This window comes from Artemia franciscana, chromosome 18 (assembly GCF_032884065.1).
Source record: "Artemia franciscana chromosome 18, ASM3288406v1, whole genome shotgun sequence".
Taxonomy (NCBI): Eukaryota; Metazoa; Arthropoda; class Branchiopoda; order Anostraca; family Artemiidae; genus Artemia; species Artemia franciscana.
Genome location: NC_088880.1, coordinates 35104962 through 35129318, shown reverse-complemented (window position 1 = coordinate 35129318; position 24357 = coordinate 35104962). Strand labels below are relative to the sequence as shown.

Genomic DNA, 24357 nt, shown 5'->3' with positions numbered 1-24357 from the left:
ATCATCCAATTCGACCAGCCGTCATTAGCAGTAGTAATAGCAGTAACTACTACACTAGCAGCAGTAGCAACATTAGAAAAATCAATAATAATAGCACTAGTACTGTACACATGTTGCCTTTTGGTCACTCGAACATCCTCCTTCTGACTCCTTGGAAACTTGAGCTTGATGTACGCACTTTTGCAATCTGTATGCACATAGTATGTTTGTATTTAGTTAAACTATCCGGTCAACATTTTTTTTCAAATTGTCACTTTAATATCTTCAACTTTGGTAGTATTCGCAGCAGGTGCAGTAGTTCTAGTGGTAGCAGTGGTAGTAGTAGCAGTAAGGGTAGTGGTAGAAGTAGCAGCAGTTCCAGTAGTGGTAGTAGAAATTGTAGTAGTAGTAATAGAAGTATGCAAATATTGCCTTTTTGGTCAGTTGATCATCCATCTCGTCATTTCTTGAAAGTTCCAAAGTAATATACTCACTCATTCCTGAATTAGACAACCCGTATGCACATAACGTGTCTTGTTTTCGTATCAAATGGCTATAACTTACAGCCCTTACCCCAAGGGCTCAGGGCAAGTGACATCCCCAGAGACATGGCCACTTGACCTTTCAACTAGGCTGAACAAAAAGATTATCTCAAAGCTTAAATTGGTTGCGTTTGGTGTATTAATGAGAGTGGGAGGGGCCGTTTACCCTTTTATTGCTTTTGACTCTCAAAAAGGCGTTGGAAGTTTCAATTTCCAATCAAATGGGTTCCTTCTAAAGTTTCCACAAGTTTTTACGACAACTCCTTCCCTTACTAAGTGCCTTAATGAAAAATAATAATAGAGAATTAATCACACATTGTGCATACATTGTGCTTTTCTTACGTAGCACTATTGTGCTGCCTATGATTAGCAATAGGCATTTATTGTGCTGCCTATGATTAAGCAATAGGCAGCACTAGTGTGCTGCCTATTGTGCTGCATATGTGTATATGTGCATATGTGCACTGTGCATATGTGCATATATGCTGCATATGTGCACTATTGTGCTGCATAAATAAAAAATAACGAATTTGTTTTCAATTAAAAGTAAGGAGCGACATCAAATCTATCAACATGCAACAATTATCAAACAGTTCGTAGTAAGGAACTGTAAGTAAGGAGTAACGCGGATCAAAGGTTACCGAAACTTTAAAAAACATAATTTTGAAATAAATCGGTTTATAGAATGAATCAGTTTCTTATGCTGATTCCAAATATGTAAGACTCACTAAGTTTAGTTTTACCCATGAAAGGCTACAGACCTGAGAAAATTTGCCTTATTTTTGAAAAAGGGGGGAGACATCCATTAAAAGTCAATGCATCTTCATGAAAAACACACCCAGATTTAGAGCGGCAGAGAACCCTGCTGAAAAGTTTTCAAGCTTATATTATTAAAAATTGGAAATTAAAAATTAAAAATCGGGAAAGATCCCGAATACGTGTTTTTTTTCAGGGGTAACCACATCAAACCAATGGTCGTAGAACATCTGAAAAGGGCTCATTCGAACGGAAATTATAAGTTCTATTCCTCTTTTTAGGTAACCGAAACAGTTGGAGGGCATCTAGTCCCCCCACACCTTTTTCGCCAAAGTCGCATGATCAAAACTTTGGTATAGCCACGTTCTTCAGCATAGTTGAAAGGTCCAATATCTATGTCTTTGGAGGTAACATGACCCCAACAGCCCCTGGAGAAAAGTCTAAAATTATGAAATTTACCCATTGTTTACAAAGGCTAGAGTATTTGTTATTGGGAAGTAAGCATACATTTTTCAGTTGGGCGGAGGGGAGGAGGATGAACTTTCTGCTTGGGGGATTTTCCAAGGGAAGAATTTTACAAGAAGAACGAAGTTTCTGGGTGTGGGGTTGAACTTTTCAGGAGAAATTTTAAACTGAAGGAATTTGTCAGAATTTGTCAGCAATTCTTTTTATTTCTCTCACTTTCTCTTTGCCGACTCAATTTTAGATGTGGAGAGGTTAATGGTAATTGTCCAAGGTATATTTTCACAGGATTGAATTGTTTAGAGGATCTTTCCGTGGAGGGGAAGCCAGTTTTCGAAGTATTGTTTAAAAAATGATCAGATATTAAACAAAATACCAAGTTTTTTCAGCTGAAAGTAAGGAGCAGCATTAAAACATAGAACGAATAGAAATTATTACCTATACGAGAGGGGTTACCCCATGTTAAGATTAGCTCTAGTTTTTAAAACTAAAAAAACTCTAGCGTAAAGAGCGAGGCGTTGAGGAGGGGACAGCCCCTTTCATACACGAAATAATTTCTGTTCGTTTCAAGTTTTAATGTTACTCCTTACTTTCAGTAAAAAAAACTTTTTTATTTTTATTTAATACCATAAAGGATTTATTTCTTCACTCCCTGATTGACAATAAATAATTTGGGTACAAGGTTAAACTAGCTACACTTTGAAAATTTATCCTGCTGGAGTACTTTCAAGCTACTTAATTTTACATGGCACCCTCACTATTCAAATTTTACCAAGAAGATATTTTTCAGGGTAATAATGCCAGGTATTGAAAATATTATGCACGAAGCAAAGTAAAACAACGGTAATCCTTCGGAGCTTTTATTATTCGTGCATGCCGAAGCCTATGTCAAAATTATTTTGGGAGGATGTTTATGTTTTAGGTCCTGGCTCCAATTTCGTATGCTCCTTAAAACGTTCTACTATTACCCCTGATTCCATTAGGCTATATTTTGAATGTTTTATCGAATATGAAGATGGTATAGCTTAAAAAGCCTGCCTAGGCTGTAATATATTATAGCGACCCCACTCAAGAAGTAAAGTTAAGTTAATTCTAATGAAATATACCTAAATATGATGACAATATAGTATTTTAGTAACAAAATTGTGGAAACTACAACAAAGAATTATGGAAAGCAGGCCGCCCAGAATGCGTTATATTAAATACCTAACCAAAATATCATCTCTTAATATTAAATGTTTAAATAAAATATACCTACATAGTAGTTTATCTCACTGTGCCTATGCTAAGTGTGTCTGAATGCAGACAGACAAACCAGTTTAACGCAGACAGAAGAGATCAAACTTCTTGGGTGAAGTTGCTTTAATACATGAGTACCCAGCCTACTATTGGACACTGATACCTGAGGTTAAAATGGTGTTCACAATTCTCATGATAATTGTGAAATGGTGTTCACAATTCTCATGATAATTGTGAAATGGTGTTCACAATTCTCAAATGGTTCAAATGGTACAATCATCTCAAATGGTGTTCACAATTCTCATGATAAATGCCATTCCGCTGATAGGGTTCAAATTGTTGACTAACTGAATAAAGTTTTCTGTGCCATGTGTGAAAGAAGATAAATACCTACGATGTCTCGTTTTTATTTTGAGGCACGCCCTCAGAATTTAGCGGAATTTCAGAATATTGAAGCCTCTCCAGTAATTTTCTAGATTTAAAGTATGAAGGCTAGCTTCGAACGTAATTCTAGATATGCATTTTAGGAATCACTAATTTTATTGGAGATAGTAATGTTTAATAACAACTTAGCGTATAAGTATCTAATAATTGTATATCAATTATTATGAAATTTCTAAAGGTGACTTTACTCTAAACTATTGCTCTTTGTAAAATATTTAGCTGAGTATTTCAATTTGTCAGTGGAGGAAAAAAAAACATGCCAAAAATTAGAATACACTTAACTTGACACCACAGTTGGCTAACAACAGAAACGAATGATTTATCTATCGAGGGGTCACCTACTTTGACAAGGTGCACTCAACACGTACCGCGCCCTGAGTAGTGGAATCGTTCCACGCTTGGATGGACAAATGGCATTCGTAGGTATATCCCTCTTGGAAGAGAGTGGAGAACCCTTAGAACCCATTTAATAGGCCAAAAAAAATCAAATTCTTACGTTTATGACCACTCTTTCACAGAATTCATGATCATGGGGTATAGGCTCAAAATTACCACCACTTGTGTAATTGGCAGGTGGGTTTGTCCCATCATCATCTTGGTTAGCCAACTTCGGTAGAGACCTGAAAAAGGATTTTCTGATGATGATGTTAATAACCGAAAATTTTACTTTGAGAAATCTGCCAATTCTGTTGGCATTACTTTTGCTGGCACTAACTCCGGCACACGTGCTGAAAAAGACTAAAATCTTAAAGGCCATTGCTAAAATGTCTGTACAATTAAAAGAGACAAAGGTGGTAATCAATGCCTACCATAAATTTAAGAAACAAAAACCTGAAATACATAAATCGTTGAAGAAAAAGAAGTTTTTTTTCCACCACCTGAACAATTAAAACAAAACGAAGGTTCGACGATATGACAAAAAACACATGCCGAGGCAAAAGAAGAAGTCTTTGTCCCACCACCTGAATAATTAAAAGAAAAAAAAATTCGGAGATATGCCTATCATAATAACAAAAGACATTCCAAGGCATATATATATATATATATATATATATATATATATATATATATATATATATATATATATATATATATATATATATATATATATATATATATATATATATATATTTCTGATGATATATATAATGTAGAGCTTTTGAACTAAAATCTAGTTACAATCTGAAATGTGCTCTAATACACTTTCTCTAATAGTGGTTAGTTTTCAGTTTTAGTGCATTCAGAGGCTGCTGTTAATTATATCCACTAATTCATTTAATCCTACTCCTCCGGAAAAATTCTGAAAATATATTTTGGATGAAAATATATCCTATTTTCAGTATTCTTTAATTGTGATTCCGCTTTTGACATAACATTTTACATTTTATCCTGATTAATGCCTAGTAATACAAAAAGAAGAAGAAAAAAAACTTACTACTGTAATGATGTAAAAGCCCAGTGAAAAGAAACTTAAGACTTAGAAAATACCTAAATTGCATTTGAATACCTTTTTTTGTGTACCTAAAACCAAATAGGTTCTCCTGTGAAACTTTTTATTTATTTTTTACAAATGGATAAAAATGGGTTTTGGCTTTTGAAAGAAGGAATGAAAATATGGCAAGATTTTGAAATCCAGAAAAGTGCCTATCACTTAACAAACTAAGTGTTACCATAGCCATATTTTACAGGCTGTTGGTGCCTTCAGAAGCTATTATTTCTTAAGAGTGGGCATTCGTAGTTCAATCTCCTATCATTAATTTATAACAAATGGATAGCTCCTATGCGCGCAAGAATCCAAGGGAGGCGATGGGGGTGACTTTCCTCACCCCAAACGAAATTTTTATAAATCGTTCCTAAATTTTGCAATTGAGAACTATATATGAGAAATACTTAGGACTGAAATCGACCGTATTCTGAAATAAAAACGATGATACATATCAACACAATAAAATTGTTCAAAGACTGTATGTGTTATAAAAGCAAGACAGAAACGTTTCTGTGCTGTTAGCTAGTGCGGACCCAAGACAAGAAGGTTGGACAATGACAGTGCTGTGGCTTGCAAAGGTTGGCATCACTTATAACTGCTCCCCGGAGAGAGCGACACAAATGAAGTGTACGTAATATATACGTCCAGTTGGAATGATTTCATTTCCATCGCTAAACTTGAAAAAAAATCAAGAGTCCTTCACCAGCTATAAATGTTTGCCTCGTTGCTAGCAGCCACACTGCATTATATGAAGTACCCTGACACAGAATACCAATTCACCTGCCAGCTATGTAATGTCTGCCTCATTTGGTGGCACTGAAATAGCTTAGAGTTGTGATGAAGATACCGGCTTGACATTTATTATAAGGGTCAAGGTTCTATCTTTCTTTATTCCGAATGGCTTTGCATCCTACTCTAAAGAGATTCAAGAATCATGTGTCGACTCAGGTCCTCGGGAGTCGGAAATTTTGCTTCTCAATTTCTTCAACCAAGTCTATGACAAGAATTAAGTGAGTATATTTCACATCTCCCTTGACCTGAGATTTGGTTATACTTAGTTTTTCTCACATATGGAACCTGCTTCAAGGGACCATAAGGCTATCCTTTCTGGATAGCCAGAGGGATAATAACTAGGGATAATAAGGTATAATAAATATCCTTTCTGGCGTACCTCAACGAGGTTCTTTATGCAGTAATATTCTTCAGAAGATGTATTTCCTGCTGCTAAGGCTAGTTATACTAAGACCATTAAAAAAAGGATGCGGCACTAGACCTTAAGGTCCGAACCGGCACCGTTTATGACCCCTTTACACATTTGACCTTTATTTTCTTGATATCAAATTTTAAACCTGGTTAAGTTCACTTCTAGTCTCATAGAGAAATATTTTGGACAAAAAGTTAAACTTGCTCAAGAGTTTGTTGTCCACTGCAACAAAACGAACCGTTTATCTTCTTCCGATCGTTTGCCGCGTCTGCTTTTCACCTTGATTGGGATAAGTTTTGCAGCCTCAGCAAAGCTTGCCTTTTTCCCCAGCCAACTGACAAACCTTTTTTTATTACTTGCCCTTTTTCTTTGCTTCTACGTACCTTTGCCAAAAGTACCGGTAATCACATTAGAAATAATCTTCTCATCCTCAAACATCGTGATTTAAACAATGGATGCGTTCTCGAACATTATTTTCTGAGAGAGGTTATTTCTATAATTTTCTTTTGTCCTTTTCTATAGAAGCCGTTTTCTTCACGTTGGTGTCCAGACGCTTAGATCATCCATTCATCTTATATTGCAAATTTACAACACTGTGATGGTATCAAAGAGCAATCGAAAATATTGACAAGTCGCCAAATGCAACAGGCAACGAGTGCGTAATCTTCCCTTTGACTAGGGTCTCCTCTGATTGGCCAACGAATATCGACGTTTAATGGCGATCACATCTTCGACAAAGTTTCCCCAATGCCTGGGGAAAGTGGCAAAGTGAGCCACTTGACCCCCTGTTGCGTAGCTTTACGTCGATAGCAAAGCCTTAATTAAATTATTTTAAACAACATTTTAGAGATTGGATATTACACTTTCTCCTTTCGGCACTGCCACCCCTCTCAAATTAAGGCTCTGGATCTGTGCTTGCTCCTATGTCCCCTGTTAAAAATAATCCAGTTGATAATGACTGGCTGCCTTAAATGAAATATCTAGAATTATCTAGCAAAAATACCAAGGACAGTTATGTTAAATTTTTTTGTTTAAAGCAGTTAAGAGGAAACTAACACAACCATGCACATAAGAAAAAACTATAGTTCTGTTTTCAGGCACTCGGTTTGAAGCTTGTTTTGAGCAAGTTTGACAAAAATCATTTTCAGTTTCTCTGTGTTCAACCAAGCCAAACTTTCAATCATCTTCACATGGTTCCGAGCGTATTGGGCCCGGGTTCCCAAGTAACGCAACAGAATAGCGAGGTTAGACATGGTTTCTGAGAAGACATTTGCCCGTGTTGAATACGGAACCCAAACGATAATCTGCAAAAAACGGTATTGTATGCCTAGCAGGTCTCGTTCGACCGTTAAACGACCAGTTTAACTAATAAAATGGCTTAGAACTTGTAGCATCTTTTGTAAATTTAGTACTAACATCCAGAATCCCTTGGCCCACTAATAAAGACAATGGATCTGTTGGACACTGGGATGAGGTTTTGACTTTGGGATTGCTGCATGTATTTAATTGATTCAACAAGGGTTACAATTTGGGTCTCTTTGTGATCTTGTGGGAGCAATTTGAGGATTCATGAATAAAATTGTGTCATTCAATGATCAGACTTGTGCAGTTTCACACAAAAAGACCCACTTTAGTAACATCCATAACAGCGTCTGTTATTCTTTTTTTACCTTTGATGTTATTATTCTTTCTAATTTCTGTTCGATTTGTATTTCATAAATTGATTCATAACAATGAATGTTACTTTTAGGCTTAAATTATTGCCCATTCTGTTTTTTTATTTTAATATGGATGTTTACTTTCTATTAAGAAGCTGATTTTTTAATCGTTTTTCAATTTTATTTTGTTACAAGATAAATCGAAAGAAAAGAACATTTGACAAAAATACATGTTTTTTGGTAGAGGAGGGGGGGAATTTATAATGACCCAAAAATACAATTTATTTTGAATGCAATTGCAAGCAAAAATATTTTGCAAAGGCAATTGCAACTTAATAATAAAACAAAGATACGAGTTACGAGAGATTTTACTTGGTGAAGAACTACACGGAGATTGGAAACAGGCTGTAAAGAAAGTAAAAAGAAAAGTTAGTTGGAAGATTTTAGTAAATATATATTTAAAACAGAAGGTTAAAGAAATAACAATAAAAGTCAATGGAATGGACTTGTTCATAATTTGCCACACAAAAAAAGACATGTGTTGTTTTATATCTGCAGGCTCAATTTTTTTCATGGAAAAAACAGGTAAAAAGAGTGGGGTGGCTTGTTTCTATTTCTGATTTATTCGCCAGAATAGTGATTGGCTCTAAATAATGACACAACCGACGTCAGAAAAACAAACAAATGCAATTGGCTCTATCATGCGACCTAAGACATAAAATATAAAAAAAAATGTCAAGCCTTGTTTTGATGTGCCAATACCTCATCCGTTTCAGAATCTGTAGCTCCAATTGTAATGTATATCTATTCTGGCAATTCTTCTTATTAATACCTTTCTTAAAAAGGACTAGGCAGTTTATGTTCCTTTCTATATTATAAATAGCACCAGAAATGACATTTGTCAATTTCATTTGACACTCAAAAGTGCCGCATTCAATGTTAATTGTGCAATAAGTACGTGTGAGGCACTACTTTCTTTCATACGAGACCTCATTTGTCTCTCTACAACTTTAAAAAAGCATTACATAATTCCTTTGGCCACTACCTCATGCGGCTTTCCTTCAATGTATCGGATTGAACTACAGTATATTTCAGCATATCCCCCTTAACCATGCCTTTCTTGAAAAGGACTAACCAGTTTTCTAACCCTTATTACACTGTAAAAATTACAGTGAAATAAAACCTTGAACTCATGAGCTTTCAGCAATTAATTTTGTTATGGGTACATGTCTGTTAAACAGAACTCACTCAAGAAGGGAAGTTAGTTTAATCGTAATGAAATATGCCAAAGCATGATGATATTATAATACTCTAAAAACAAATTTTAGGAAACTACGCCAAAGAATTGTGGAAAGCAGGCCGCGCAGAAGGCATTATATGCCTTCTATATATTAAATTACCACTTCTGTATATGAAACTACCACCTCTATATATTAAATCTATATCTATATATATAAAAATAAGTTGTCTGTGTGTGTGTGTGTCGAGTGGCGTCATGTTTGTGTGTCGACTGACGTCATGTTTGTCGACTGACGAAATTACAGACCGGGACATCGGGACACAAATGACGACCGGGACACCGGGACATAGGGAATATAAATGACGACCGGGACACAAGGAATGTTCGATTAGCAATCACCATCAACAGAGCACCGGGACACAAATGACGACCGGGACACAGGGAATATAAATAACGACCAGGACATAAGTAAAAAAAAAAACTAAAAAAAACTAAAAAAAAGGTAAAAACTACAAAAAAACTAAAAAGAAAAAAAACTAAAAACTGATAAAAAAAAAATTAAAAAAGCTAAAAAACTAAAAAAACTAAAAAAGAAAAAAAGAGAAAAAAAGCAAAAAACTGAAAAATAAAGGAGAAAAACAAAACTAAAAAAAAATAAAAATAAAAATAAAAAAACTTAAAAGGTAAAAACTAAAAAAAAACTAAAAAGAAAAAAGAAAAAAACTAAAAAAACTAAAAAAAAAGTAAAAACCAAAAAAAAAAACAAAAAGAAAAAAAGGGGAAAAACACAAAAATTTATTTCATCATATACCAATTCAAAAACGAATGTATATACAGACCGGGACACCGGGACACAAATGACGACCGGTACACAGGGAATATAAATGACGACCGAGACACAGGGAATGTTCGATTAGCAATCACCATCAACAAAGCTCAAGGGCAATCATTAGAATCATGAGGCATAACTAAAAAAAAAACTAAAAAAAAGGTTAAAAAACTAAAAACTAAAAAAAAGACCGATTCAAAAACGAATGTATATACAGACCGGGACACCGGGACACGAATGACGACCGGGACACCGGGACACTAGGAATATAAACGACGACCGGGACACTCAAAGAGAAATTACAGACTGGGACACCGGGACACAAATGACGACCGTGGCACAGGGAATATAAATGACGACCCACAGGGACACAACTACAACGGGGACCACCGGGGGGCACAGGGGGATATATAAATGACGATAGCGACACAGGGAATGGTCGATTAGCAATCACCATCAACAAAGCTCAAGGGCAATCATTACAATCATGAGGTATAGATCTGAATACGGATTGTTTTCCCATGGACAATTATATGTTGCATGTTCAAGAGTCGGTAAACCTGACAATCTATTTATATGCACAGACAATGGGACAGGGAAGAATGTTGTATATTCGCAAGTTTTACGTAGTTAAAAACATACATATCTATAACGAAAAGAGAAATCTTTTCTCTTTTATCTATATTTACAGGTGGGACACAGGGACACAACTACAATGGCGCGTAACTAATATGGCGCGTAACGACTTACGCGCGGGGGGGGGCTTGGGGGGCGAAGCGCCCCCACCAACTAGGTGTTGGGGTGGCGCGAAGCGCCACCCCAACAGCTAGTCTATATATAAAAATAAGTTGTCTGTGTGTCTTTGTGTCGAGTGACGTCATGTCATCAGGTCGTCATGTCGTTTTTATGACGATGACGTCATCAAAGGTATTTAAAGTATTCGTTCATGGAAAAATGTTTAATTGTAAAATGACTAAAGAACCTACAATGTCAACAGCCGAGGAAGCTGCTCAAAGAGTCTATGCCAAAAAACTTGCTGCTGATAGAGAAAGTAAGAAAAGAAAGCGTACCGAGGAATCACAAGAGCAACGCGAAACCAGACTTCCTGCTAAAAGAGAAAGTGAAAAAATAAGGCTAAAAGTATTTAAGAAAATCGTTCAAAGACAAATTTTTAATTGTAAGAAGATCGTGGACGGAAAAATGTTTAATTGTAAAATGACTGAAGAACCTACAATTGCAACAGCCGAGGAGGCTGCTCAAAGAGTCTATGTAAAAAAAACTTGCGGCTGATAGAGAAAGTAAGAAAAGAAAGCGTGCCGAGGAATCACAAGAACAGCAAGAAAACAGGCTTGCGGCTAAAGAACGCAAAACCGTGCAGTTAGATGAAAATCCACCTGGACAGCGAGAGTCAAAACATATCAAAACTGAAAATGATAGCGATGATGATTGGGTTTGGGATTTTGACTTGGATAAGGTCATCAATTCCTGCCAAATTTTAGTTTAAAAAAATAAAAATAAGTTGTCTGTGTGTCCGTATGTCGAGTGACGTCATGTCATCAGGTCGTCATGTCGTCATTATGACGATGACGTCATTAAAGGTATTTAAGACATTCGTTCACGGAAAAATGTTTAATTGTAAAATGACTGAAGAACCTACAATGTCAACAGCCGAGGAAGCTGCTCAAAGAGTCTATGCAAAAAAACTTGCTGCTGATAGAGAAAGTAAGAAAAGAAAGGGTGCCAAGGAATCACAAGAGCAACGCGAAACCAGACTTGCTGCTAAAAGAGAAAGTGAAAAAAGAAGGCTAAAAGTATTTAAGAAAATCGTTCAAAGACAAATTTTTAATCGTAAGAAGATCGTGGACGGAAAAATGTTTAATTGTAAAATGACTGAAGAACCTACAATGGCAACAGCCGAGGAAGCTGCTCAAAGAGTCTATGTAAAAAAAACTCGCGGCTGATAGAGAAAGTTAGAAAAGAAAGCGTGCCGAGGAATCACAAGAACAGCAAGAAAACAGGCTTGCGGCTAAAGAACGCAAAACCGCGCAGTTAGATGAAAATCCAAAGGACAGCGAGAGTCAAAACATATCAAAACTGAAAATGATAGCGATGATGATTGGGTTTGGGATTTTGACTTGGATATGGTCATCAATGCCTACCAGATTTTAGTTAAAAAAACAAAGGTTCGGCGATATGTATTTCATAGTGACGCTGAAAAATAAAGAAGAAAAAGAAAACTGAAAAAAGAAAAAAGGTAAAAAACAAAAAAAAAACTAAAAAGAAAAAACACTTAAAGAGAAATTACAGACCGGGACACCAATGACGACCGGGACAGAGGGAATATAAATGACGACCGGGACACTCAAAGAGAAATTACAGACTGGGATACCGGGACACAAATGACGACCGGGACACAGGTATTTAAGAATATCGTTCAAAGACAAATTTTTAATTGTAAAAAGATCGTTGAAAGAGAAATTTCTAATTGTAAAATGACTGAAGAACCTACAATGACAACACCCGAGGAAGCTGCTCAAAACGAATGTATTCAAGCCGAAGTAGCTGAGTTGGTAAAGCGTTATGTTTCAGGTTCTAGGTCCGAGAGGCTCCAGGTTTGAACCTTGGCTTTAGCATTAATACAAAAGAAGAAAAAAACTAAAAAAGGTAAAAACTACAAAAAAACTAAAAAGAAAATACTAAAAAAACTAAAAAAGCTAAAAAACTAAAAAAAAAAACAAAAAAAGGTAAAAAACTAAAAACTAAAAAAGAAAAAAAATTAAAAAAAACTAAAAAAAGGTAAAAACTACAAAAAAAACTAAAAAGAAAAAAAAATCTAAAAACTAATAAAAAAACTAAAAAAAACTAAAAACTGAAAAAGAAAAAAAACTAAAAAAAGGAAAAAAACTGAAAAATAAAGGAGAAAAAGAAAACTAAAAGCCGGGACACAGGGAATAAAATGACGACCGGGACACTCAAAGAGAAATTACAGACTGGGGCACTGGGACACAAATAACGACCGGGAGATATAAATGACGACAGGGACACTCAAAGATAAATTACATACCGGGACACCGGGACACAAAAAGACAACCGAGACACGGGGAATATAAATGACGAACGGGACGCTCAAAGAGAAATTACAGACTGGGACACTGGGACAAAAATGACGACCGGGATACTGGGAATAAAACAAAACTAAAAAAGGAAAAAAACTGAAAAATAAAGGAGAAAAAGAAAAGTAAAAGCCGGGACACAGGGAATATAAATGACGACCGGGACACTCAAAGAGAAATTACAGACTGGGGCACTGGGACACAAATAACGACCGGGAGACATAAATGACGACCGGGACACTCAAAGATAAATTACAGACCGGGAAACCGGGACACAAATGACGACCGGGACACAGGGAATATAAATGACGAACGGGACGATCAAAGAGAAATTACAGACTGGGACACTGGGACACAAATGACGACCGGGATACTGGGAATATAAATGACGACCGGGGCACAGGGAATGTTCGATTAGCAATCACCATCAACAAAGCTCAAGGGCAATCATTAGAATAATGAGGTATAGATCTGAATACGGATTGTTTTTCCCATGGAAAAATTTTATGTTGCATGTTCAAGAGTCGGTAAACCTGACAATCTATTTATATGCACAGACAATGGGACATCGAAGAATGTTGTATATTCGCAAGTTTTACGTAGTTAAAAACATATATATCTATAATGAAAAGAGAAATCTTTTCTCTTTTATCTATATTTACAGGTGGGACACAGGGACACAACTACAATGGCGCGTAACTAATATGGCGCGTAACGACTTACGCGCGCGGGGGGGCTTAGGGGGCGCGAAGCGCCCCCACCAACTAGGTGTTGGGGTGGCGCGAAACAGCTAGTATATAAAAATAAGTTGTTTGTCTGTGGGTCTGTCGAGTGACGTCATGTCATCATGTCGTCATGAAGTTAGTTGTCGTCATGTTTGTTATGACGATGACGTCATTAAAAGTATTTAAGAAAATCGTTCAAAGACACATTTTTAATTGTAAGAAGATCGTGGACGGAAAAATGTTTAATTGTAAAATGACTGAAGAACCTACAATGGCAACAGCCGAGGAAGCTGCTCAAAGAGTCTATGCCAAAAAACTTGCGGCTGCAATCACCATCAACAAAGCTCAAGGGCAATCATTAGAATAATGAGGTATAGATCTGAATACGGATTGTTTTTCCCATGGACAATTTTATGTTTCATGTTCAAGAGTCGATAAACCTGACAATCTATTTATATGCACAGACAATGGGACATCGAAGAATGTTGTATATTTGCTGGTGATATATGACCACCCAGGACTCTGGGTGGTCGTCTCAACCCTTCAGTTACTGTTATCTCATCTCTAGACTATTTTAAGCAAAATTTCTATCTCAGAATTTCGATCGGATGCATTTGGGAAAAACAGGGGGATTTGTTGCCCACCGATCACTTTTGACGCTTAAAACAGGCACTAGAACTTTCTATTTCCAATTGAATGAGGCCCCTTCAAAGTTTATATGACCACCCCTTCCATATGGAGGGTCTCAGGAAAAATAAATTAAAAATAAATGATAATGAAACACTGAAGCCTTATGGTCTTTGCTATAGGCAACGCTGTAATACTGTGACCAAAGGAACTTTTTATTTGCAAAGATGAATTGACATGTTACATCAATGGTCACTTTTTAGACTTCTTATTAAATAAAAAAATCAGACTTTTTCCTCTGGAAGCAAGGAGCAGCATTAAAGTTAAAATAAAACAGAAGTAAATCCCTATAAGAGAGGACTAACCCCTCATCAATACCTCAATCGTTATGCTAAAGTTTCCTATAGCTTCTAAACAGCTTCTTATTTAATTGAACGGTTCTTAAGACTTTCTATCCGAAAAACACCACTTTGCCGTGTAAAAATCCCATTAGTCAATTAAAAAGAGCTCTAGGACATTTAGCTCTCGTTTGAATGAGCCCTCCCTTTGTCTATGACTATTCTTTCAATGGAATCACCAGGAAGGGAAAAATAAAAAGACACAAATCTTTGATTTATCTTCTACAAGATAAAGCAAAATCCAGCATTCTTGTAAAAAAAAATCTTAAAACCTCTGCACATAGGGTTTTCTGACATACTGTGTCTAATGGTGTGATTTCCATTTAGATCGGTTAACTTTTGTTGGTGGTTCCTTCTAAATTATTAAATAAAAAAAAAGTTTTTTTAACTGAAAGTAAGGAGCGACTTTTTTTGGTCACTTAAAAAGGGCACTAGTACTTTTAATTTCCGTTAGATTACCTCTCGCGATATTCTAGGGTCACTTGGTCGATACGATCACCCCTGAAAAAAAAAAAAAAGAAAAAAAACAAAAAAAAAACAAATAAACGCGCATCCGTGACCCGTCTTCTGGCAAAAAATACAAAATTCCACATTTTTGTAGATAGGAGCTTGTAACTTTTAAAGGAGGGTTCTATGATACGCTGAATCTGATGGTGTAATTTTTGTAAAGATTCTATGAGTTTTAGGGGGTGTTTCCCCTATTTTCTAAAATAAGGCAAATTTTCTCAGTCTCATAACTTTTTACGGGTAAGACTAAACTTGATGAAAATAACATACTTAAAATCAGCATTAAAATGCGATTCCTTGGATGTAACTACTAATATCAAAATTCCATTTTTTAGAGGTTCGGTTACTATTGAGCTGGGTCGCTCCTTACTACAGTTACTACAGCTAACTACAGCAAATATTCTTAGGCTCGTAGCTTTTGATGGGTGACATTGAATTTGAGATTTTATATATTTTGAATCAGCATAGACAGTTCATTCTTTTGATTCATCAATTGTTATCAAAACTGCTTGTTTAGAGTTTTGGTTACTATTGATCTGAGTCGCTCATCGTTTATAGTTCGTTACCGTGAATTCTTTGATAAGAGAATAGAACTAAGCAAAAAAAATAGATTTGTTTAAATTGCGCAGGTACTTAGGAGGCATTTTACACTATGCTTTAATTATGTGAAAGTCGTGCCTAAATGCTTAATTTTGTTGTGGGACGAAAGAAGGTATTGAAACGTATTTCTGAAAACATACCAAAAGTGAGCCTTTCTTACATTTCGCACAATTAGAAAATCAACTTTTTGTCAGAATATAGTCCACCATCCTCTCCAAAAAAAATAATTCTGGTGAAGGAAAAGGAAGGCTCCCAATAGCCTCTGGTATGATCTTGGTAATTAATCAGAGGAATATCTAATTCCAGAGAATATTTTAACTACAACTACTTGAAGTATTTTCAAAAAGCCTGCAAGGGGGAAGAGAAAAAGACCTCAAAAAGAAAACATGACGGAGAATATATCCTTAGGCTGTAACAAATAAAAGCTTAAAAAAATGGAACTTAAATCAAATCACTTAGACACATATGAACCAGGAAAATTTCTAATCAGCATTCATAATAATCAATCTGTGATCTCACCTCCCTGCCTGCACATTAGGACTTCCATAAATAAACGATCCTTCTAAAGAGGAAACTAGTCTTGACTTTTTTGGAGATGTTACCACAGAGATAGACCTCTTAGGTGATGGTGTACACACCTGAACACTCTTCGCTGATATGGGGCTAGGAGTTCTAAAATGTGGAGGTGGTGACATTGATTTTATACTAACTATTGAAACTGGACGGGGACTCTGCCTCTTGAATACAGGCGAGAGTCCCCTTTTCTCACCACGCACTTTACTGGTTGATTTTGTCTACCATAGGCACGTTTAAATCATTTGAATTTGGCGCAATTTTTGTACGAAACATAGGAGAAGGATTTCATAATATTCCTTTCTTTCACAGGTTTTCTAAGGAGAAAGTCTCTCCCTAACTGGGATGATTTAGTTCTAGCTACAGGGGAAACTCGGGACAACAGCGCGCTTTCCAGAAGGGGAATATGACAAATCTTTGCGGGCATTGATCTGCTCTGAGACTTGTACGCTGAGAAAGCCTTTTTTTCTGTTTTTACTCTGTCAGAAATTAAATAAGAGAAACATCACGACTAGTGGTTAGTGTTTTTATTTTTGTTCGTGATGTTAAGACTGCAAGATAATAAAAACTTCTTGTCTTTCTTTAAATATGTATCTTTTTGCATATTTAAGGGGAAGAAACGGCTATTGAATCCAAATTTAAAACCCAAATTCATATCATGTTGCGTACACACGCACACACATATAAATATATATATATATATATATATATATATATATATATATATATATATATATATATATATATATATATATATATATATATATATATATATATATATATATATATATATATATATATATATTCATATACATACATATGTATATATATATATATATATATATATATATATATATATATATATATATATATATATATATATATATAGTATTAGCCACACAAGTATCTATGGTAACAAACTGCAAGTAGGGAGTGACTCAGCCCGATAGTAACCGAAACACCAAAAAACAGAAGTTTGGCAACAATTGATGCATCAAAAGAATTAGTTTGTCTTATGCTGATTCCAGATACATAAAACTCGTTAAGTTTAATTTTTACCCATTAAAAGCCACGAGCCTGAGAAAAGTTGTCTGGTCTTCAAGAAAAAGGAGGAACACTCCCGGAAAAGTGAGGTGATCTTAATGAAAATGACACCATCAAATTAAGCATATCAGAAAATCCTATAGCAGGTGTTTCAAGCTATTATCGAAATAAAAAATGGATTTTTAACTGAGAACTTTTATTGTAAGTGTTTTATTGTTTTTTATTTTTTCCTTTGCTGAAGACGGCCCTTAGATATAGGGCCGAAATATTGAAATAGGTTTTGTTGGTTCACTGTCTTGGGAAAAAAGTCCTCATTATTCTCTCTTTTGTTGTTGTAGTAAGTAACGTAATTTGACCACTGTTGACATATACTATTTGTTATTGGTAAATATAGCATACATAAATTTTTGGGGAATTTTTGGCACTGGAAGGTTTTCCATTGGGGGAATTATTCATGGGAAAAAAAATTTCTGGAGGGAATTTTTTGAGGGAATATTATGAGGGGTTGGAATTAATGATTTGAAAATAAACGGTCATAACTAAAATAAAAGATACAAGTTTTTTTTAGCTGAAAGTAAGCAGCAACACTAAAAATTAAAAGGAACAGAAATTATTCCGTATTTGAGGAGCCTGCACCTTCCTAAATCCTCGCTCTTTACGGTAAATTTGGATTTATTTTTCATTTTTATTTTTTGTCGCAAATCCTTAAGAAAGACTAGAAAAACACAAGGGCCGTTAAATTTGAATCAAAAGTATTTTAAAAAAAAACTTTTATACTGAAGTGTAAAGCCAGGGTTAGCCCTCTAATGTAAGGAATATTTTTTGTTTGTTTTAAGTTTCAATATTACTCCATTCTTTCAGTTGAAAAATACTTATTTTTTTTAGTCGATCTCTAAACTAAACTGCTGAAGGTGTATACACTGAGAATACTATATTAAACTGATAGTTAAAAAAATAGCGAATAAAAAGTTTTTCAATAAAAAACGAAGGCCCATATTAAAACTTGATAACAGTCGAAACGAAGTATTATAATAATTATAATATAAAACAACCGTAAACTACTTTCAAAGAACAAAATGAAACCTAAAACGAACAAAAATTAAAATAAATAACTATATCAAAGATTAAGACGGCATATGCTGATATAGATGAATAAATAAATCGTAAGACGACTAAAAAATGAAACGCGTGCTCAGCTGAAATTTAAAACGAACCAAATTAATACAAACACAAGTTTGACTACCCTTCCCCCCTAGCTGTAAACCTTCTAGAAGCTCATTAGTTTCTTATTGAAATTTATATGCATTTCATGTATAGATTGCTTTAACTTTCAAAACATCAATAAAAGGAAAAAAATAAACTGATATAATAATCAACATGGGTGGAAATAACTAATAAAAATAAACTAAATATAATATACACTAAATATCAGTTCCTGTAATTCTCAGTAATTCCCTTTTAACAGCATTTTTTTCGATGTTATAATCATAATAATATATTTAAAATATGTTTAATTTCAATAAAGCGCAAATGACTCAATAGTCTTCAAAAGACTTACGGTCAGGGATGGGGGCAGCAGCCATAATCCTGTTTGTATTAATATTTGTTCCTTTTAAGTTTAAGTCCATTTTAAGAGAAAAAGTGATATATATATATATATATATATATATATATATATATATATATATATATATATATTTATATAAGAGGCAACCAAACACTTGGAAAACTACAGGTTCTGTCACTATCTTAGCTCTATGACTATCTACCTTGGTTCTACTGCCCTAGCAATGACGCATGGACGGATAATAGATAGATATATCTATTAAAAAATGAGCTAACCTCCTTTTTATACAATCCTAATAAAGGGGGGGGGGAATTAATTCCAGGTTTTCTTTTCAGTCAATTGGACTATCTGTCTTAGCCTTTTCCACAATTAGCCCTGACTTGATGCCCACAACTATTCCATTTTAATTCAAAAATCAACGGATTTAGTCTTTTTATTTCTTAGTCTTTAAACTTTTTTATTTGTGATTTTGAACTGACCATTTGCTACGTGTGGTATGGAAAATATGTCATTCTGACAACCTGAGCGGAAGGAATGTATTTTTAATCATTTCATCATCCCTCTATATATCCTGAAATTTCGAACTTATTACGCTAGCTGTTCTTGCGATATTTTATACACAGCCTTTGAGAACCTGGATGCACATATCTTTTAATTTAGTTTAAAACCCCCTCCCCAACATTTTCTGGAGGTTTCAACTAGATACTAAATACTACTAGGCGTTCCTGAAACATTGCTGATGCGCTCTTTCGACAGCCGACATACTCTTAGTGCATTTTGATTGAGTTTGAAACCTCCTCAACATTTTTTGAACGCTTCAAATTAATACCTACAACTATTTCTGAGATATTGAAGACATACCATTTTGACAACCTGAACACAAGCTGTTTTGGCAACCTGAACATAGGCCGTTTTGACAACCTGGATACAAGGAGTTTCTTTTCAATTAGTTTAACATAACCCCCTAGCATTCTCTGAAATTTTTAGCTTAATAACTATAGCCATTCCTGGGACCAATATAGACAAAGACTCTTTGATAACCTGGATGCAGTTGTTATATTTTGTTTTGGTGCAACATCCCTCCCTTTCTAATACTGCCTGAAAATTTCAAGTTATACCCTTAGTGATTCCTGATATATTGCAGAAACGCCTTTTGAGCGTCAGAATACACACACATTCTATTGTTTTAGTTCAACATTCCCTGAAATTTTCATCTTAATAACCATAGTCATTAATGCGATATTGCAGGTTGGTCCTTTTGACAAACTTAATGCAGTTGAGCTCTTTTGATTTAGCTCAATAGTAGTAGTAGTACTAGTAGTAGTAATAGTAGTGGTAGTAGTACCAGTAGTAGTATTATTGGTAGTAGTAGAAGTGGTGGTAGCAGTAGTAGTAGTAGCAGTTTTATCAGTAGCAGTAGCGGTAGTAGTAGTAGTAATAGAAGTAGTCATAAGCTTTCACAGTCACAAGTAGTTACAGTCGAAGTCACAAGTAGTTTCCATCTTAGTCGTGGTAGCAATCATTAGTCATGGCATTCGCCGATAGTCACAATTGCAATCTCAAGTAGCTACAGCCTCTGTCTGAAAGAGTCACAGTCGTAAGTAGTTGCAGTTGCAGTCTCTAGTAGTCGTAGTCACTAGTAGCTGCAGCCATAGTCGCAAGTAGTCGCAGTCACAGCTAGTCTCAGTAGGAGCTGCACTCGCAATAGTAGTATTTGTATTAGCCTTGAAAGTTTCATGTTTATCACGTAGCTGCTCCTGAGATATTGCTAATACCCCTTTTGACAACCAGTGCGCACATTGTGTGTTTTTATTTAGTTTAACCACCCCCTCAACGTTCCCTGAAGTTTCACCTTAATACCTTAGGTCTTTTTAGTCCCAATCACAATCAAGCATTTCCCCTCTGCTAACAATAAATTCTACATGTAACGATGAGGCAAATTGCAAAGCTTACAACCCTTGTGTCGGAGCTGGGTGGGTCATATCATCGCCGAAGGTATAGTTATTGAACCTGTTGGCCATTTTTAACAAAATGGATATGACGAATTTCAATTTGTGTTGACTGGGGAGGGGTAAGTCACAAATGGCTGCCCTCTGATTACTTTTCAACCTCTTCCTTAACAAGTCAGAAAGCTATAGCTTAACACCCTCAACGGTTCATAAGACACAATTGATTTAACCTTTATACCACCAGTATGTACAGAGTAGGCTATGATTTTGTTTAATATCCCTCTCAGCGTTTCCTGAAAGTTTCATTTTAATAAATTAAGCTTTTTTAGAGACCCAGGATCAAAAATACTTCCCTTTCTCAAACAACAAACCCTATACGTAAACAATGAGCAACTTGCATAACTTACAGCTTTTGCCCCAGGGGTTATTGTGGTTATGACGTCTCCAATGGTATGACTATTTGACCGTTAAACTATTTCGAGCAAAATGGGTGTGTCAAAAATTTTGATTGGATATCTTTGGGGGGAGGGCAGCAAAACAGGGAGTGGAAAAGGAGTTGGTTGCCCTCCTCTAATTTTAACTCTTTAAAATGGCACTAGAACTTTCAGTTTCAAATCCAAAAAGCCCCCTACAGATTTTCTCCTTACGCCCCTTCCATATAAAGTAGCACCGGGATAAAAAAAAAATAGAAAAAAAAACTACAAAGACAACTAAAGCGTTGCCTATGACTTACACACACAAACACAGAGCCCATTCGCAAAGTTAAAAGATTATATCTAAGAACAGTTTGAAGTTTTTGCTGAACGGTCATGATAAAATGTTTCTCCCTCGTTGAAAAAAAATGCCACCCCCCCCCCCATCCTAAAAAAAATACATTGCAGAGCCATCAGTATTTTTTATTTTTCTACGAGTGAAGCAGAAACTTCGACTTGTGCCACAGCAGATTTAAACTCGTCCATAAAGACAGAATAGGGATGGCAACTGTGTCCATAATATTTCTCTTGTGCAATTTATTAGTTGCACCGTGTTACATTTCAAAAATAATTTTCAGCTAATGGTGAGATAGCAGGTCTTTCCTTGAAGCGATAGGGCTTTCCTCGGCTACCCTTCTCCACTTACATAAAACTAAACAGATTTTAATCTTGTAAAATAGATGAGTAAAGAATTAGTGACATCGATTGAACGGGGAATATGAGCAGAACGTTCCAAGCCGAATTTCCTATTCGTTCCTATTTTCCTATTTTCAGAAATAACATTCAGCAGAACGTCAGCAGAACGTTATTTTCAGCAGAAACTTCCTATTTTCATTCTTAACTTTGTGTGGCTGAAGCAAAAACTTCCATGTTTAACACCTGAACACACTTTGGTACTACATATAGGTTAGATTTTGAGATATTTTAATATGTTGAATTAAAATATAGGGAATTGATGAAGTTTGTTGTTTCCTATCAAAAGCTTCAAAAAACATCCCCAAAAGGTCAAGCAATCTTAACGAAAATCACACCAAGGGATTCACCATATCAAAGTAGCCTATCTATCTACAAGAATATGGATATTTATATTTTTGGCCAGAAGAAAGATCAAGGATGAGTGTTTTTTTTCAGGGGTGATTGTATCGAGCCGAAAGTCCTAGAAAATTGGAAGAGGCCTCATTCGAACAGAAATCAAAAGTTCTTATGCCCTTTTTAAGCGACCAAAAGGATTGGAGGGTAGACCGTCCCCTCCCACGCTCCTTTTTCTTCAATGACATCTGATCAAAATTTTAAGTTGGCTATTTAATTAAGAATAGATGAAGCGTCCAATAGCTATGCCTCTGAAGATGACATGGCCCTCATAGTCCCTGGGGAACAAACTACAAGTTACCTAATTTGCCCATTGTTGACTAGTAGTAGTTTCTATTGGGAAATGTACGGAAATTTTCTTAGGGGGAATTTTCTGCAGGGGAAGTGGATTTCCCACAGGGGAATTTTCCTTAGGGAAGACATTTTCCGAGGAAATTTTCTAGTACGGAGCAACATTAAAACTTGTAGCAAACAGAAATTATCCCGTATATAAAAGGAGACTGCCCCTTTTTCAACCCTCGCTCTTTACGCTAAAGTTTACTTTTTCTCACCATTCTTTAAAAAATGTTTCTTTAACATAAGGGCTGTTTAATTTGAATGAGAATTATTCTTAAAGAACTTTAAAATTTTAGCGTAAAGTCTGAGGGTTGAAGAGGGGCCAGCCCCCCTCATATCCGAAATATTTTCTGCTCGTTTTAAGTTTTAATGTTGCTTCTTGCTTTCAGTTGAAAAAATTGTCTTTTATTTACCATAATTACATTCTAAGCTCTGTCGTGGCTGTCGATTGTACAGCTCTGTTGGCCAGTTTCTATATTTTTCTATATATTTATTTTATACATATAATGTTATTGTTTATTTTTATTTATATGCTATATTTTCTATATACATGATACATGTATATATATATATATATATATATATATATATATATATATATATATATATATATATATATATATATATATATATATATATATATATATATATATATATATATATATATATATATATATATATATATATTTTTTTTCTATTGTTTTGTAAATGACGACTTATACTTATTGACGACATGACTGCCTGTCCATGGATTATTCTTTATGGTTGATTGTGTTTGGCTATGCTGTGTGACCTATGTGATATATATATATATATATATATATATATATATATATATATATATATATATATATATATATATATATATATATATATATATATATATATATATATATATATATATATATATATATATATATATATATATATATATATATATATATATATATATATATTTATATATATTATATATATATATTATATATATATATATATATATATATATATATATATATATATATATATATATATATATATATATATATATATATATATATATATATATAATACAAACCCATTCATCACAGAACCCCAGTGTAGAGGTTTGAAGCTCTTATCTTCAAAAACGTGGAATTTTGTATTTTTTGCCAGAAAAACGATCACGGAAGCGTGTTTGTTTTGTTTTTTTCTAAGAGGTGATCGTATCGACCCCGTAGGGCTAGAGCATCAGGAGGGGGCTCATTCTAACAGAAATTTAAACTTCTAGTGTTCTTTTGAAGTTACCGAAATTGGGGCCAACTAGGCCTCCTCTTACACCGCTTTTTTCCCAAAATCGTCTGATCAAAATCCTGAGATAGCTGTTTCGTTCAGCATAGTTGAAAGGCCTAATAACTATCTCTTTGCAAGAAAAAATTCCTGGATACTGTCACAGCCTATAGCATTTATAATACGTCGCTTACACGTCTCAAAAGCCGTGCCTGATAAAGGTTGAAAGTTTGGTCCTTGCGAGACCATTA

The 24357-nt window shown here is 34.9% G+C and overlaps 1 protein-coding gene across 4 annotated transcripts in view; it reads right to left on the bottom strand.

Moving 5' to 3' along the window:
* LOC136038932 (potassium voltage-gated channel protein Shaker-like) overlaps positions 1 to 24357 on the bottom strand; it is a 299836-nt gene that overhangs the window by 110997 nt on the left and 164482 nt on the right. For all 4 annotated transcript variants that reach the window (XR_010620342.1, XM_065722439.1, XM_065722438.1 and 1 more), the window contains exon 2: positions 3919 to 4042. Coding sequence is in view for 3 of the 4 variants with exons in the window: in XM_065722439.1 (XP_065578511.1) it covers positions 3919 to 4042 (124 nt within the window). In the remaining variant the exon portion in view is untranslated. The remainder of the gene's footprint in view (positions 1 to 3918; positions 4043 to 24357) is intronic.